General features: G+C 50.6%; 1 protein-coding gene across 1 annotated transcript; it reads right to left on the minus strand.

The window, feature by feature from the left end:
* Positions 1-12,167: 12,167 nt before the first annotated feature.
* Positions 12,168-17,765, minus strand: metrn (meteorin, glial cell differentiation regulator). The gene is made up of 4 exons (XM_079757291.1): positions 17,472-17,765; positions 16,384-16,826; positions 15,001-15,060; positions 12,168-13,863 (listed from the first exon to the last, which is right to left on the minus strand). The coding sequence occupies exons 1-4, from the start codon at positions 17,570-17,572 to the stop codon at positions 13,550-13,552; spliced, it is 918 nt and encodes a 305-aa protein (XP_079613417.1). The 5' UTR covers positions 17,573-17,765; the 3' UTR covers positions 12,168-13,549.
* Positions 17,766-17,979: the final 214 nt, after the last annotated feature.

A 17,979-nucleotide genomic window follows, 5' to 3' on the forward strand; every position in this document is an offset into this window, starting at 1 on the left:
GGAGGAGGGAGGGACCGTGAACTACAAGTGGAAGATTAAGATTGGAGAGAGAGAGATAGAGGTAAAGAGAGAGAGTGAGAGAGAGAGATAGAAAGAGAGAGAGAGAGAAAGAGAGAGAGAGGGAAGGGAGAGAGACAGAGAGAGATGGGGGGAGGGAGAAAGAGAGAGAGGGAGGAGGGAGGGAGAGGGAGAAAGGGGAGAGAGAGAGGGAGGGAGGGAGGGAGAAGAAGAGGAGAGAGAAAGACAGAAAGACAGAAAGAGGGGGGAGGGAGAGAGAGAGAGAGGGAGAGAGAGGAAGAGAGAGAGACAGAGACAGAGAGACAGAGGGGAGGAGAGAGAGACAGAGGGGAGGAGAGAGAGACAGAGAGAGACAGAGAGAGAGAGGCGAAGAGAGAGCGAGAGAGAGAGAGAGAGAGAGGGAAGGGAGACAGACAGAGAGAGAGAGGGGGAAGGGAGAGACAGAGAAAGAGGGGGAGGGAGAAAGAGAGAGGGAGGAGGGAGGGAGAGTGAGTGAGAGAGAGAGAGGGAGGGAGGGAGGAGAGGGGGAGAGAGAGGGAGAAAGACAGAAAGAGGGGGGAGGGAGAGAGAGAGGGAGAGAGAGGAAGAGAGAGAGACAGAGACAGAGAGACATAGGGGAGGAGAGAGAGACAGAGAGAGGCGAAGAGAGAGAGAGAGAGAGAGAGAGGTAAGGGAGAGAGACAGAGAGAGAGAGGGAAGGGAGAGACAGAGAGAGAGGGAGGGAGGAGGGAGGGAGAGTGAGTGAGAGAGAGATAGAAAGAGAGAGAGGAGAGGGTGAGAGGGAGAGGGGGAGAGAGTGACAAGGGGGGGGGGAGAGAGAGAGAGTCCAGTGAGATTTAAAAAAGGGGAAAGAATTGTAAAGACAAGGAAACGGAGTGATGAATTGTATGAGCGTCGGGAGCCCTGGGGTGGAAGCCGACACAACAGGAGAGAAGAGAGAGAGAGAGGGGCGAGGGGTGGGGCGAGAGAGGCCCAGATGAAAGGATCAAATGTGAAAGAGAGGGAGAGAGAGTGTGGAGGACCAGGGGAATGTGGGGTGAGAGCAGAGTTACAGTACGACTGTGGGAGCAGAGCGGGGCGAACAAGGGGCGAGTGAGAATGAGGCTGAGGGGACAGAGAGAGAGAGGGAGAGAGGGAGAGTTTCCCACACTCTCCGTTCCCACCGCAGCCTGATAATCCCTGCCTTAATTGGGAGAGAATTCCAGCACACATGTTCCCCTGGAATGAGGAGCAGGGAGAGAGGAGAGGAGAGGAGAGGAGAGAGACGAGAGGAGAGGAGAGGACAGGAGGAGAGAGGGGAGAGGAGAGAGGAGAGGAGAGGGGAGGAGAGGAGAGGAGAGAGGCGAGAGGAGAGGAGAGGACAGGAGGAGAGAGGGGAGAGGAGAGAGGCGAGAGGGGAGGCGAGGAGAGGAGGAGAGTGGAGAGGAGAGAGGCGAGAGGGGAGACGAGGAGGAGAGGGGATCAAGGAGGAGAGACGAGTAGAGGAGAGTGGAGAAAAGAGCAGGGAGGAGAGAGGAGAGTAGGAAAGAGGAGAAGGGATGAGAGAGGAGAGGAGGATCAGTGAGGAGGAGAGATGAGAGAGGAGGAGAGAGGTCAAAGAAGCAGGGAGGAGAGAGGAGCAGGGAGGAGAGCGCAGGGAAACTGGCCACTGACAGGCTCAGATTATATTCTAACATTATGGAAAGAATCCCTACAGAGAAACAAAACTTTTTTCTTTATCTTTCACTTGTTTGTTATTGTGCCTGACCAACTCGCGCTCATACAGAAGTCTCACTCTGAAATCTCATTGTTAATTTGTTGCAGGAAATGTTCCTATTATCATTACATCTGAACTCTCCTTAACCCAAACCTTTGGAGAACGCTAAGCTACCCTTTCTATAGTCCAACACAACCAACTCTCTGGGCTCCAGCTCGTTACTACTGTTCTCTTCCTGCAATAACTCCTTGAGCGAGACTCTGAACAAATACACACTGGATCAGGGTAAATGTAAAGAAAAAAGTTGTATTGCTCTGCATGAATCCCTTCATAATGTTTACTAATTAAAAAAATCAGAGCTTTTTAGTCGCAAAGCACTAAAAACAAGCACTTTTAGAGGGCATCAGTCAAAGGGTGCTGTTTCTCAAAGGATCCCAGTGCTCTGCATTTATGCCGGGTTACAGCTGCAGGGTTTTCCATTAATACTGGACCAAATTCAAACATTATTGTCCGCATTAGTTCCTTACATACAAAACGATCTGATGGTAGAAACAGAAGCTCTCATTAAACTCTATACAACTGAACACGTTCTAAACAGGCGACCCTCAACATGCTCTTACCACACTAACACATTCTAATCATGCCAATGTACTCCGTACAAGTGCGTAACATGCAAACAGACTCTCAACATACAATAAATGCTACAGATAGATGTGCAAACAGTGCCGCACACGCAACCAGACCTTTCCCACCTCCTCCCGGTGACACCACAGGCAGAGCTTTACACGCAAACATCCAACCCTTCACCCAGCAACATACTCTCAACCCCACCTGCACTCTAACCCTGCACTTTTTATCTGGTTCTTTTAACCATATTACCAACAAGCTCCCTAGAGGTCACCCTGCCTCAGCCCTAGCCTCAACCTCTCGTCACCCCAGTCTCACCCTTGCCTCACCCCAGTCTCCCCCTCGTCTCCCCTAGCCTCCCCCGAGTCTCGCCCGGGCCAGAGTTTCGGTGTGAGATGGTTTCACGTTGTGGTAAATGCGTGCTAGCCCTGGCCTGTTGACGCCAAACAAAGAGTTAGAAGACACCAGCCTATCGGGTGACACCAACACAACACGCCCTGATTGGCCGTCCGCCGAGCCCAGTGGCCAATCACACGATGGGAACTCAACAGTATGTCTCTGAGGTGTAACTTAAGATGGCTTCTCAGCAGAGAGAAAAAGACACAAAGAGAGAAAGAGAGAGATAGAGAGAGAGAGAGAGAGAGAGAGAGAGAGAGAGAGAGAGAGAGAGCCTGTCTGTCTGTCTGTCTGCCTGCTTGGCTGTCTGCCTGCCTGTCTGTCTGTCTGTCTGTCTGTCTGCCTGCTTGTCTGTCTGTCTGCCCGCCTGTCTGTCTGCCTGTCTGCCTGCCTGTCTGTCTGTCTGTCCCCAACAGCGCAGCACGTTGGACAGTCCTTAATGGTAGCAGCGTGGCTCTCATTCCCCACATGGCTGCAGGTCGGTGCCCCGGCGGGCAGCAGGTTCGAGCCCCCTGCTGCAGAGAGGTCTGCTATTCAGCCTCTCGTCTCCTAGCAACACAAGCAACCCAACCCGTTGCTTTGAGTCACCCCCACTCCCTGAGAAACTTCTCTCTCTCTCTCTCTCTCTCTCTCTCTCTCTCTCTCTCTCTCTCTTTCTCATCTAGAGGGATTGGACCAGAGAATATTCTGAAGGGATTAGAACCATCTGCAGCCTCTTGAAGAACAATGCCCAGCTCCTTGCACGCCCGACTTTGGACTCCCCGGGAACAACCTTGAGAAGGAACGAGCTCTGGTCCTCTTCTGCCACCACTCACCCCTCCCTCAGTAAAGATAACCCCCTACTGACCTTAACTCAATCTTCAGGCCCCCCACCTCTCCCCATTGACTCTAGCCCCAGCTCAAGCATTAACCCAAAACCATTACAGTCCACTAGGAAGATGTTCAAATCTGAAACAAACCCTAGAACTTTCTCTTTAACAATGCTCATACTAGCCTCCACCTAGGTGGCTTTTACTGGGCTCCTCGAGACATTGGTGATTGGTGACTGGTTTAACCTGTGCAAACGAAACCGACCATCCTCTGAAAGCACTCCACAGTCTGACAAACATATCTAGAAACTAAATTAAACTCATAAGTAACAGGTGACTTATTTTGATACGTTTTGTGGTGGAAGTCAGCTGGGGAGATTTGAGGTTGGAGTGTTATTGGTTTCTCTTTCCATCGTGACAATCCTGATTTTGCGGGTTTGGGTGCTCACACCACGGTCCCATAGAATTCCTGAACCCCTCTTGGCGAGATCTCACATTCCCACTCCGGCTGTGCGGGTGTGTCGTGGGAACCAGAGTCTGTCAGCTGGGAATGCAGAGGGTCTGAGGCATCGGTCATGGTCTTTATGTCTCTAGGCACAGGGTTAGCAGGGACGGCTGGATTCAGGAGGGCTGAGGAGTCAGTCTGGGTCTTTATGTCTCTAGGCCCAGGGTTAGCTGGGTCTGGATTCAAGAGGCCTGGTCAGTCTGGGTCTTTATGTCTCTAGGCCCAGGGTTAGCTGGGTCTGGGTTCAAGAGGCCTGGTCAGTCTGGGTCTTTATGTCTCTCGGCCCAGGGTTAGCTTGGTCTGGATTCAAGAGGCCTGGTCAGTCTGGGTCTTTATGTCTCTCGGCCCAGGGTTAGCTTGGTCTGGATTCAAGAGGCCTGGTCAGTCTGGGTCTTTATGTCTCTAGGCCCAGGGTTAGCTGGGTCTGGGTTCAAGAGGCTTGGTCAGTCTGGGTCTTTATGTCTCTCGGCCCAGGGTTAGCTTGGTCTGGATTCAAGAGGCCTGGTCAGTCTGGGTCTTTATGTCTCTAGGGCCAGGGTTAGCTGGGTCTGGGTTCAAGAGGCCTGGTCAGTCTGGGTCTTTATGTCTCTAGGCCCAGGGTTAGCTGGGTCTGGATTCAAGAGGCCTGGTCAGTCTGGGTCTTTAGGTCTCTCTGCCCGGGATAGGCTGGGCCGGATTCAGGAGGATGGGGAGTCGGTCTGGGTCTTTAAATCCAGGATCAACTGGGTCTGGGCTGGACTTTGAAGGTTTAAGTTATCGTCCCTGGTCTTTAGGTCCTGGTGTCACTAGTTCGGGCTGGATTCAGGAGGTTTTAGGAGTAAGTCTTGGTGTTTATGTCTTTAGTTCCCTGTTCCTCTGGGTCCCACTGGATTCTGAAGATCTGAGTTGTCAATCCTGGTCTTAAGGAATTTGATATTGGTCCTTGAATAACAATAAAACACATACCTGTGGTTTTAAAATGAAACCGGTGAACTGTTCGTGTGAACACTCTGACAATTAAACTTTTAATTCCCTTGTTGTGTTTTTGCGCCGTAAGGAAGTTCAGGGATCTATTGTGGCCGTCCAGGAACTGGTTATTTTCTTTGTGTACATTGATGTGGAAACGTAGTAATTGGAAAAATATGCAAACAACAATTTGTTGTCATCCTATTTCTTCGTTGTAAGAAAGGAGTAGGATTGCGGTTTAAAATGCTTTACTGCTGTTCCTACTGCACTTAGTGATTAGCGATTATTTATTCATCCGCAGACACTTTTATTCAAGTCTACCTGCAGGCCTCCAACAGCTAGAGGCTCTCCCTACCTGCTCCTTCATGACATGTATCGAAGTTCAATGTTAAGCAAGTTCGGATCAAGGCCTGAACAGTAAGCAGAACCTCGGCTGGGGGTTCAGTCACTAGGGTCTGGTTCTGGTTCTGGGGGTCCTGTCACGTTGATCTGGTTCTGGTTCTCGGGGTCCAGTCACATGGTTCTGGTTCTGGGGGTCTAGTCATGGGGGTCTGGTTCTGGGGGTCCAGTAATTCATTGTGATTACATTGCAGTTATTTTGCTGACACTTTTATCCTAAGCGACCAGAAACTGCAACTACAACCTTCTTCCTACTACTGCAGGAGGCTCCAGTAACTCAGTGTAGTTCTGGAGGCTCTAGTAACTCAGTGTGGTTCTGGAGGCTCCAGTAACTCAGTGTGGTTCTGGAGGCTCCAGTAACTCAGTGGGGTTCTGGAGGCTCCAGTAACTCAGTGGGGTTCTGGAGGCCCCAGTAACTCAGTGGGGTTCTGGAGGCCCCAGTAACTCAGTGTGGTTCTGGAGGCTCCAGTAACTCAGTGTGGTTCTGGAGGCTCCAGTAACTCAGTGTGGTTCTGGAGGCTCCAGTAACTCAGTGTGTTTCTGGAGGGTCCAGTTACTCAGTGTGGTTCTGGAGGCTCCAGTAAGTCAGTGTGGTTCTGGAGGGTCCAGTTACTCAGTGTGGTTCTGGGTCTACTGCTGGTCCAGTTACTCAGTGTGGTTCTGGGTCTACTGCTGGTCCAGTAACTCAGTGTGGTTCTGGGTCTACTGCTGGTCCAGTTACTCAGTGTGGTTCTGGAGGGTCCAGTTACTCAGTGTGGTTCTGGGTCTACGGCTCCAGGGAGGGTCCAGACCCTGTTTCTTGTGTCATGTCAGGGGTCCCGTCCCCAGCATGCCCCTACAACCCCACACAATCTCACTGTCTCTGTTTACGTCTCTCGCTCTCTTTCCTGGAGACTTCCTGTTATGGAGACTGTGTGTTGTGTGTGTGTGTGTGTGTGTGTGTGTGTGTGTGTGTGTGTGTGTGTGTGTGTGTGTGTGTGTGAGAGAGATTGTTATCGCCCAGAGAAACAATACAGGTTTGTAGTCTCTTTAGTGTTGGCGTGGAGCCCTGATTTGTACCACCGGTGTTTCATATCGGGAAAAATAGAAACATAGAAACATCAGATGCACTGTTCACTACAAGAAAATGGAAACAGCATATTAACAGCATGGTATTGTAAAGACATGCTCATCATAATGTGTGCTGTATTATTGTGTTATGCATGCGAGTAATAACCACAAGAAATATTTAATGTTGATTCAGCTACGCATCAAAGACACATTTATGAAACCCAAGTCCCAGGTAGCATGAATGAGACAATACCCCACAATGCACCTTGCCGATGTCAACAATGCAGACACCACAGAATGGGATGGACGTTCGAAACAACGACCTCCATGTGAGGGATGAGGTTCCTCCAGGGAGGTGGTATCAGTAGGAGCAGAACAGGGCTGTGGAGGGACTCCCTGGTGGTGGGGGTGTTGTTACACCGACCAGGGGCCCCTGGCGGGGTCGGCCCCTGGTCACCTCAACACACCACAATGGCACAGGGGTCGAAGGATGTCCCGCGTCACATGATATAGGAGGGGCCTTTGTTTCCCCCTTATCAGTCGGACAGCAGTCAGGGGGCCGGTGAGGGTCCGGGGGGCTGGGTCTCGTGGGGGGGGCCCGGTATACTAAAACTACATTTTAATGTCATGTTGGCATTGTGTAGAAGGCGTGGATGGGATGAGCGCGGTACATTGCTGGTTGATGCCGAGCGACGGTGTGAGGTGAGATGCATCCTTCACCTGGGGCTGCTGACCAGCTGGCCTGCGCTGTCTAACGTCTCTCTGACCAGGCATGAGGGAACGGTTTCACCAGGGTTTCACTAGTTCAGCTAAGCACCGCACGCCGTACGGAGATCAAAGCCCACTGCGGTGGTTGGATTGATCCCCGACCGCCGTTCTGTCTGAGCGGAGTGCGACCACGCCCACACAGGGCGACCACGCCGACACAGGGCGACCAGGCCAACACAGGGCGACCAGGCCAACACAGGGCGACCACGCCAACACAGGGCGACCACGCCCACACAGGGCGACCACGCCAACACAGGGCGACCAGGCCAACACAGGGCGACCACGCCCACACAGGGCAACCAGGCCAACACAGGGCGACCAGGCCAACACAGGGCGATCACGCCCACACAGGGCGTCCAGGCCCACACAGGGCGACCAGGCCAACACAGGGCGACCAGGCCAACACAGGGCGATCACGCCCACACAGGGCGTCCAGGCCTACACAGGGCGACCAGGCCAACACAGGGCGACCAGGCCAACACAGGGCGACCACGCCAACACAGGGCGACCACGCCCACACAGGGCGACCAGGCCAACACAGGGCGACCAGGCCCACACAGGGCGACCAGGCCAACACAGGGCGACCAGGCCCACACAGGGCGACCAGGCCAACACAGGGCGACCACGCCCACACAGGGCGACCACGCCAACACAGGGCGACCAGGCCCACACAGGGCGACCAGGCCCACACAGGGCGACCAGGCCAACACAGGGCGACCACGCCCACACAGGGCGATCACGCCCACACAGGGCGACCACGCCGACACAGGGCGACCACGCCCACACAGGGCGACCACGCCCACACAGGGCGACCACGCCCACACAGGGCGACCACGCCAACACAGGGCGACCAGGCCAACACAGGGCGACCAGGCCAACACAGGGCGATCACGCCCACACAGGGCGACCACGCCCACACAGGGCGACCACGCCAACACAGGGCGACCACGCCCACACAGGGCGACCAGGCCCACACAGGGCGACCACGCCCACACAGGGCGACCACGCCCACACAGGGCGACCACGCCCACACAGGGCGCCAACGCCCACCACGACCTCCTGTTGACTACCGGTTCTAAGGCAGTCGACACTTGGGCAGATTAATTTGAGAACACACGTTTTCTCTGATTCTCTGCTTTGGTCGCTTGTCCACACTAAAAGGGGATTTTTGTCAGACAAAATATAAATATTACACTACATTTCAGTTATCTCTAATAGTATACTCCACGTGTGATATCAAGTTACGTTTTGTGATGTTTGTATAAAGCAGCAGTGAGTGTAGCGTGCAGAGGGTGGGGCCTGTGGTTGGTGTTGGAGCACCTGAAACGGGTGGAGGGGTTCTAGCGGGCGCCTCCACCTCCCCAGGCTCCACATTCTGCTCCACCAGCTGCCTCGCTTCCGGGGGATTTACTCTGAGCTGCGGCTCCGAGGATGGGGTGAATCACACGGATCAGATTCACCACGCTTTGGAAACTCTTTCCCTCGCTCTCCTTTTCCATCCCTCGGTCTTTCTGTCTCTCTGTTTCACTTCCTCAACTTCTTTCTCTACCTCCCTCTCGACTCCCTCTCTCTCTCACCCCTCTTCCTCTCATTCTCTCTCCCTAACTCATTGTTGAAATCGAAGGACTTTAAACTAATGGGTTGTGAAAACTTGTGAAAACTGCACAGCACATCCTGACTGTTCACTCTGCTACCGTCAGGCAGATGGTATCGGAGCATCAGGACACCAACCACCAGGCTCAAGAACAGCTTCGTTCCAAGCACCACAAGATTCTTTAACTCTTTACCCTAAGATCCCCCCCAACCCCGCAGATGCTGACTAAGATACTTTTCTTATTTATATATAAACACTGTGCATACATATTTATATATATATATATTTTATATATAAAATATATTTTATATTATAAAAAATATATTTTTGTTGTATTGTGGAGAGCTTTGGACACAAAAATGTCATTGCCAGCTATGACTGCTTGCCTGTTATGTTGAGCATTTGACAAATAAAATAACTTGAACTTGAATTTAATGGTTGAAAATGTTAATACTGGTGGTAAGATTGAGTACCATCTCTGTTTCCATGTCTCTCTGTCTCTTCTTCCCTCCCTCATGTCTCAACTCCTCTGGGGCGGCAGGTGCCCTCCGTCTCCACCTCATCAGTCAGCGGTGATGTCTGTTGCTACGCAGCGCCATGTTTTCAATGTTTAACGTTGAGATTCCATTATTTCAGTTCCTCTGGCATGGGCTCCCTGCTGGGCCGCGGTCGGTTCTCCCACACAGCCCCTCTGAGGGGGGGCCGTTTCCACAGTCTTCAGGTTCACACTTAACCCTACATCATTTGCAACACGCTCAGAAATGATCACCTCAGCCTCTCCCTCCCTCTCCCTCTCTCTCTCTCTCTCTCTCTCTCTCTCTCTCTCTCTCTCCCTCGCTCGATCACCTCTACTGCACTCTCTAACTCTCTCTCTCACGCTCTCCCACCAAAACTCACCTCTCTCTCTCTCTCTCTCTCTCTCTCTCTCTCTCTCTCTCTCTCTCTCTCTCTCTCTCTCTCTCTCTCTCTCTCTCTCACACACACACACTTTCCAATTAATTAAGAATTGGTTTGTTTGATGGTAAATGTTTGTTTCTGGAGCAACCTGCAGGTTCCTCTGCCCCTGAGACTACCGGCTTAGCAATAGTTTTGATGCAGAATCTTATCTTAACATAATTGTTGAAAGTATGCATAAATATATGCATGATATGTACTAAACGCACTCTATCTATTCTATAAGAACAACCTCCGAAAGGTTCCTCTATCTGTTCTATAAGAACAACCTCCTCCAGGTTAATTTGCTCTGTCTGTTCTTTAAGAACAACCTCCTAAAGGTTCCTCTATATGTTCTATAAGAACAACCTCCTACAGGTTCTTCAGCTCTATCTGTTCCATAAGAACAACCTCCTAAAGGTTATTTTATTTGTGCTATAAGAACAATCTCTGACAGGTTCCTCTGTCCGTTCTGTAAGATCAACCTCCTAAAGGTTCCTCTATCTGTTCTATAAGAACCACCTCCTTAAAGTTCCTCAGCTCTATCTGTTCTATAAGAACAACCTTCTACAGGTTCTTTAGCTCTATCTGTTCTATAAGAACAACCTCCTATGGGTTCTGTTCTATAAAAACAACCTCCTACAGGTTATTTAGCTCTGTCTGTCCTATAAGAACCTCCTACAGGTTCCTCTATCGGTTCTATAAGAACAACCTCCTTAAAGTTCCTCAGCTCTATCTGTTATATAAGAACAACCTCCTACAGGTTCTTTAGCTCTATCTGTTCTATAAAAACAACCTCCTATGGGTTCTGTTCTATAAGAACAACCTCCTACACCTGTAGGAGGTTATACAGATAGAGCTAAATAACCTTATTTAGCTCTATCTGTTCTATAAGAACACCTCATATGGGTTCTTTAGCTCTATCTGTTCTATAAGAACAACCTCATACAGGTTATTTAGCTTTGGGATCTCATGCCGAGTTGCAAATTAGTTTTTATGTCTTTCTGGAATTTTCTCTAAAGTTGAGGGACAACAGAATTCCAAGCGTTCCCATTCAGCTCTGTTCCCGGTCTTCTCCCGGCCCCTCTCTAATGGCTGTGTGTTCGGTGGGCCCCTCACCCGCTCAGAAATGCTGTTTGTTTGGGCCCTTTCAGGCTCTCTTTCAGGGGCCCTCCGTGCTGTGCTGGGGACGTCTAAAACTCTTTAAATACCAAACATCTCAGGCCTTCAGCCATCATTCCTGCATTCACACAGTAAGGCGTTGTTATGCCGTTGTTCTCATCTTTTTAGAGGCGTGCTCGCTCATAGCTCAGCTGGGACTAATCCCCACAAAGCTTTGGCTACTCACAGAATCTTGCTCTGTCCACTGCGTCGTCAAAGTTTGGTCATTTTTCCTGACAGTTTAAAACCCTGAAGTTCAACTGAAAGTTGATCTAGGAAGTCTGTTGGGACTGTTATTTTGCACAACAGCTTTACAGTGAAGTTAGAGGATTTGGCTGGTCTGCTGTTCTGACATTGGCTATGTCGTCACATTTACCACGTCACTCCCCCCAACGGTTCAGGCTACTAAAGCCATTCACATCCATTCTATTACAAACACCTGTTGAGCAGCTCCCATGACTCCATCGTTGTCTTGTCCAACACAGGTATGCTTATACAAACTGCCCCTCGCTGAACAGGTTCCTCAGCAGATGAACTGATCCACAAGTTCTGATTCTGTGTTGACCCGCCACTGAGCATACACAGACTTCAGAGGCGTGCAGTTAGTATCCTGTTAGAAGCCAGTGGTTGCGTTAAAATGATCAATTCTGAGTGCAGAGCAACATTTCAATAAGTCATTTAGTGATTGATTTTAACTGAGGGAAAGCAGCCTTCACTTCTGAATGAAGTGCTCATTTACTGTATCACAGACAACTTTTTCACATTTTCAACATTTTTTTCCCATCGAGCTAGTCCATCGCATCAATTTGGTCAAAGCAATAAAAGATTAACCGTTCAATAGAAGATTCACCATCTTGCTCACATTCAAGAACTCTAACTGCTCACCTCTTAGTCTCCGAGTCCATTGGCATTCACAGGGGCATGTGATCACAGAATCCAAACTGGTGGATTTGTTCATTTGTGGGCACCGTTTGAGATATACTCCCAGCCAGGGCAGGTCCTCACCTTGTTGTGACATAACTAAGATAGAGGTATGGGAGCTGATGAACACTCGTTTGTAATAGAATGGATGTCAATGGCTCATCGACTGCCCAATATCAGAACGTATATGAGGAACAAAAGTCATAGCTGATGTACATCTGGAACATTTTTGATAAAATAAACTTTTACAAAAGACTAATTCGAAGACAGAAATCTTTTCTGGAACACTTTAATAACACAGAAAGCAGATAATAGACAACACTTGAACTTTTTTTCCAAGTTAATTTCTAAATTTTCTTATTAACATATTTACATTCACATTGGTATGAACAGAACGTACAAACAATATAAACTGTATCAAATGGCAGTGAACAGCTTCTACTGGTTTGGTTTGACCCCACTCCCTGTGTTTTCCACTAGTGCAGATAAAAGCAGCAGGCCAGGGGGTAGCTGCTGGTGAACTTCTGGAGGCCCTTTAGCTCAGTCTTCTTGGTGTTCCTGGTGTTTGTCATAATAACGGGCTGCAGCGGTGATGGCCTCACCGTGAAATGGCGTGTTTTGGGGAACTATCCACGATACAAAGTTTTCACATGAAAACCACTCTAAAATCAAGCAGTGTTGAGGAAAGAATGAGATAAGATGTTTGAGATGATTAAACAAACAAAAGGGGGGGGGGGGGGGGCGGGTAGCCTGGCTAGCAGGACAGAGCCCTGGTAGGACACATCTCTTCAAGATGTTTATTCAGGGAAGTGGACCCTGGACCTATTCACCAACCAGATCGGCCAGCTAGGTTACGAAAAAGTGTTTTCAGCACTCCTCTGAGCTAAAAGTCTGCAAAGCTTTAACCTAGCCTAGCGTAGCTTCATGCTCGCTTCAGCTCTGGGTCACATATATTAACTTCTCAGTTGCTCTGCTATGCTACATATAGTCGCTATACATTTGGTTCATTGCTTCTAGCATCTCTCTTTCAGACGTCCATTTCCTTATCAGTGCAAGTTTTAATTCATTAATTTTATATAATTTTAAATGACTACATTTCGCCTGCTAAGGAACAGCGCCAATGGGGACTGGTTGCCTCGTCGCTAGCTATGAAAACATGAACTTTAATTCTTCTTCCTGTTTCCAACTCCAGAATGGATCTCCCAACACATTTCATACAAGAACCCTTCAGAACAGAACCTCATTCCTCGTTTCCTGAGTTCCTTGAACGCACCGCCCGAGCAGTCCTCCTCAGCGGTGGTGTCAGCGAGTCTCTGCATTGACAGGAATGCTTCTTCTAGAACAGTTTGTTGGTATTACAGCAGCAGATAGTTCATCTCCATCTCCCCTAGTCTGGGGAGGGGAGCTCACAGCTTATTGCACTGGGAATCAAACCACAGGACCACCCGCTGGTCCCCCTGGAATCAAACCACAGGACCACACAGTGGTCCCCCTGGAATCAAACCACAGGACCACACAGTGGTCCCCCTGGAATCAAACCACAGGACCACACAGTGGTCCCCCTTGCTCCCCCGCAGACATCACATTCAGGATGCTCGCTCCAGGACTGGCTCCTGTGTGGATCAGGCTCTGTGGACCCTGGGAGACCTGGGTTCAGAACCCGGATCTTCACGCTCTGGGTTCCTAGCTTCAGAACGGGGCTGTAGTGTCTTTCCCCGGTTCTGACTTCAGTCCACCGCTAGCTCACACGGGATCTGCTGGGCCTCCTTGGCGACCAGGTAGGCCTGCAGGAAGTCCTTGTAGCGCGGTGCGCAGCCCAGCCACGCCTCGCCGAAGTGCACCCGGCCGGTGAACAGGAAGCTGCCGGCCCCGGGCCGCACACCGCACTGCTGGAAGGTCCTGATGTCGCCGCGGCGGGTCAGGCGGCCCGCGCCTGTGAACAGGGCGTACTTCTGGCGGAAGACGCGGGTGGCAGTGACCTTGATGACCGCCGCCCGGAGGCTCTGGTCCGCCTCCACGGAGCGGATGTTGCCTCGCACCACTGAAGAAGAGAACAGAGGAAGCCTGGTTACCGTCTGGAACACCTTGGGTTAGAGTCTGAGGGGTGTCAACTAGCTTGATGTGTAAAGGTGGGAATGATAAGACTGCAACATTTAAACCAAACTAGTAAACTATTTCCTAAAGAAGGAAATAGTGGTTACACTCCTTTCCTGACGATCCTTCACCTACGATAGCACCTGTGTGTTTCCTGTTGAAAGCCACTAGTCCATCGAGCATCTTCATCTAACTCTGCACAACGTTCTGATCTCCTGTCTCAGGCTACTCCCCTACTATGGAAGCTGTGTCTCCTGAGGCGTCAAGCTGCCCTAAATCTCTGCCGTTAAGTGTCTTTGTGTTGTTTATTTTATGCCTTTGTGAAATAAAAAAATCTATAATAATGTCAACAGCTAAATAAAACTGATCTGAGCTATAAATCCAAGTTGAACACTGAGGCTGCGGAGTGAACGAAGCTTTCATTTAATAAAGCTGTGATCTATCTTATCTATTTCTTTCCACTTCATTGTTTTTCATTAACTTATCCCTGCAAACGCTTCTAATAAGAGGTTTTGTTTCTCATTGAACAAAAATCCGATGCTGGGCCACATTGGCTGCAGTCTAGACATCCAGTTTTACAGTCCTCTTAAAGTGTTTGAATAACGCTCATAAAAGTGTCACGCTCTGAAGATCCTTCCCCTGGTGGACTGCACCACTCTCCCCTCTGCGGGGGTGGGTGGATTAGCCCACTACACTACCCCTGGGGCTGGGAAGGGTTTCTAAAGGCAGGGGAACAATGCAGTGCTATTTCACCTTTAACCTTGCATATATTAGGAGGTTTTGGAGGGAGGATTTGGATTGAATTCTCTTGGTCTCCAGGGGGTTTGACTTTAAGCAAATGCGATAGGAATGATTGTTGGATTCCTGCAGTAAATTGGTTCTGAATCAGATCATGGAAGCAAATGGTTTATTGAAAAGAGAACTAGTATACATTGTGGTTCAGTCTGCCTGTGTGTACTTGTACCTTGTTCTGTCTGTAAGTAGTTGTTGCGTGTATGTGTATGTGTGCTTTCCTCTGTTTGAGTGTGTGTGTGTTTATTGCTTTATGAGGGTCATTTGGAGTGGGTGTCAGTAGTAAACGCACCGAAGTCGCTGGTGCAGACGGCCATCAGGATCTCGGTGTTGTTGCAGGGCCTGCAGGCATCTGGGGAGAGACAGAGCTTCATTAACTCCCAGCCCATAGCTGCACCGGTCCTTTCACTCTTCTAATACCTCTCACAGTGCTATGTATCTTTGTCTGTGAACACACCAGCTTAGTTTTATATCTTATATTCATATATCTTGTGGGCCAGACATGGAGTATCACACACACAACCAGCCGCCCACGCAGACAGCTGTGGCAAGCGGGTAGTGAGATGTGTGAGGTCACACCCTGACCTGGCCGGTTTCACACCTAATCAAATGCCAGCCTAGCTACCACCTCATCAAGGGCCCAAGGGGGAAGTGGGGGGTAGGGTTTAATGAGCAAACTTCCATTCTAGTTTTGTGAAGTAGCTTCCTTCCTACGCAGACATGCAGCATGTCTCTGGGAGAACCTTCTCTACAACTGGTTTCATAAAGTCCAGGGTTACGTAAGAGATGGTTTAAATCCGGTGTTAGGTTAGAGATGGTTAAGTTTAGGTATCAGGGTTAGAGAGGGTTAAGTTGAGGTCATTTAAAAGTTTAGGGCCCAGATTGGGGGGAAGCAGTGCATCATGGGAGTAAAAGTCTGTATTCCTCTGCAGAGCCGTTAGCTCTGCAGAGGAAGAGGAGGAGGATGAAGAGGAGAGGCATTTTTCAAACTTCTCTAACTCTCTCTTGTTCTGATGAGGCCCCTCGGTCCTCAACCACATTCTCCTACATTGCCTTCCCTCCCCTCCCCCATCTCCCCCCGAACCTAATCAGTTACTGGGGTGAGAGAGAGAGAGTGAGAGACAGAGAGAGAGACTGGTGGGGGGAGCTTCTCGACCCCTCGTTGTCTAGGTAACGGCAGTAATGCAGAGAAGAATGCTGAGGCAGCCCTCAATGAAAGGGCTTTGGAGAGAGCCCCACATACTGGGCTATTGTCCCTCGACCCCCTCTCTCTCTCTCCCTCTGTCTGCACCAGTGCAGTGCGTTCTGCATGGCTGCACACACTGCTAGACCCTCAGGACGCCTCAGGGTGCCCTGGTCTAATGTGACAGCTTCTGATTGGCTGGTTGGATGTTCTACCGCAGGTAACACCGACCGACTCGTTGGATATGTTACACTTAATGATCATATCTTAGGAATTAGACCCCTCATCCGTTGATGATATGAGAGGATCCTCTTCATCAACCGCTCAACGTGTGACGGATCAACTATAGCAACTGTTCTTCATAGTTCTTTAGATCAATCTCCCTTATCAATCGATCAACTCCACCCATCCTCTCTCTCCGGATCGATCACCTTTGCAAATCAATCAACGGTATCATGTCCATGTCCACCGGGCCGTCTGATTGGTGCTCACCTTCGCCGCTGACGCGGTTGGAGTCCAGCGACAGCCGAGCCGTCCAATCCCCTCTCAGCTCGTAGCGGAAGGCGGCGATGCGGCGGCTGATGTCCTGGTGGGGCGTGGCCTGCAGGTAGAGGGCCAGCCTCTCTCCGGGCAGCCGGCTGAAGCAGCGCACCCTGGGGGGCGCGGCGGGGTCCGGCCCGCGGTCCCCCAGCAGCAGCTCCAGCACCCCGTCCCGCTCCAGGTACAGCTGGGCCCCGTGGAAGTCTCCGGAGGGCTTGACGCAGGCCGTGATGAGGCCCGAGCTGCCGCCGCCGCCGCCCGGCCCCACGGCTGCCGAGGGCAGGCGGGGCGACAGGCTGAGGCGCAGCGCCCCCTGGGGGTACAGCCAGTCCAGGGTGCCCTCAGAGCAGTGCAGGGAGATCTGCTCCACGCTGTCCGGCTGCTGGGACAGCCCGCTGTGACACGGGAAGAGAGAGAGAGGGTTAAGTAAAGTTTGTGAAAGCTGTTTACTCTCCATGACCTCCGACCCTGCCAGGGTAGCCATCACTCAGAGCTGGTCGCTGACCCTGCCTGAGGTGGGTCAGTGTGAGGGTGACGTCAGGCGTTAGAAGATATTCTGCGCCCTTAGAAGTTAGCACGTCGGAAGATGAGTAAAATGGAGAAGGACGAATTACACGTTTGGACCTAATGGCCGGGAGACGCCAGCTCGTCAGCGGAAGATGGTATTCTGCACAGCTCGTGCTGCGGCATTCTGGGCTACGGTTCATAAATAAATCCTTCGATGCACCAGACGCTTTAAGAAATAATTCACATGCATTGTGATGCGCACAACCTATTCCCTAACGCTGTTTGAGCTGGTGCGCGTCGCGCCGGTCTGAGGGACGGTCCCCTGTAGAGCGACGGACCCCCTGCAGCGACCATGCATCCGTTTGAATGGCGCTCTGCAGACAAGTCTGTGCTTGTTTCCTGACCTGCAGGGTCCCGCACCCTCAGACACCGTGCTCGGCTTTCTCACCAGATGCAACTACTCATTCAACTAAGTTGAATCCTAACATCATGGTTTGAATAAAGGATTGCATAAAAGTGGTTTGGTTACTGACCTTCCCCTCCAGCTGCACTGGTCCTCGGAGTAGTTGCACAGAGCGACGTTGAAAACGGCGACGAATAAAATCCAAACACTGTAGATCCCAAAATTAAACATTTTCGACGCAAGAGAAAAGTTTGGTGACGCAGGAAAAAGAGAGAATGAAAGTTACTCCAAAAGGACGTCTTCCTCCAATCTTTCTTTTTTAAGGGAGCTCTATAAAAATAACAGATCACTTTTCCCTACAACCTCCATCTCTAAGGAACCGTCGGTTCTGGAAGAGACCCCGGGTACCGTGAAGCAGACTGACCCTGAAGCGTCCCGGAGGAGGATGTGCTCAGAGTTCGACGCTCTGTGTAGTTCTACAGAGTTGACCCCCTCTCCGGATCTCAGCCGACCAATCAGCGAAGAGGAGGCCCAACTTCAAGGCCTAGGGAGGGAGGGCCTCTCCCTGGTGGGGGAAGGGAGTCCATCAGTATGCGGGCCATGGGGGAGATAGGGGAGATAGGGTCAGGGGTGGGCCT

This window comes from Pollachius pollachius (assembly GCF_949987615.1).
Source record: "Pollachius pollachius genome assembly, chromosome: 19".
Lineage (NCBI taxonomy): Eukaryota > Metazoa > Chordata > Actinopteri > Gadiformes > Gadidae > Pollachius > Pollachius pollachius.

Bases quoted from the DNA above. Each gene is read 5' to 3' on its own strand.
- metrn (XM_079757291.1), bottom strand. From the start codon at position 17,572: ATGTTTAATTTTGGGATCTACAGTGTTTGGATTTTATTCGTCGCCGTT. The intron at 16,827-17,471 runs GTCAGTAACCAA...CCCGTGTCACAG, and splicing joins CAGTGCAGCTGGAGGGGAAG to CGGGCTGTCCCAGCAGCCGG. The intron at 13,864-15,000 runs GTGCGTTTACTA...TCTCTTCTTCAG, and splicing joins CGTCTGCACCAGCGACTTCG to TGGTGCGAGGCAACATCCGC.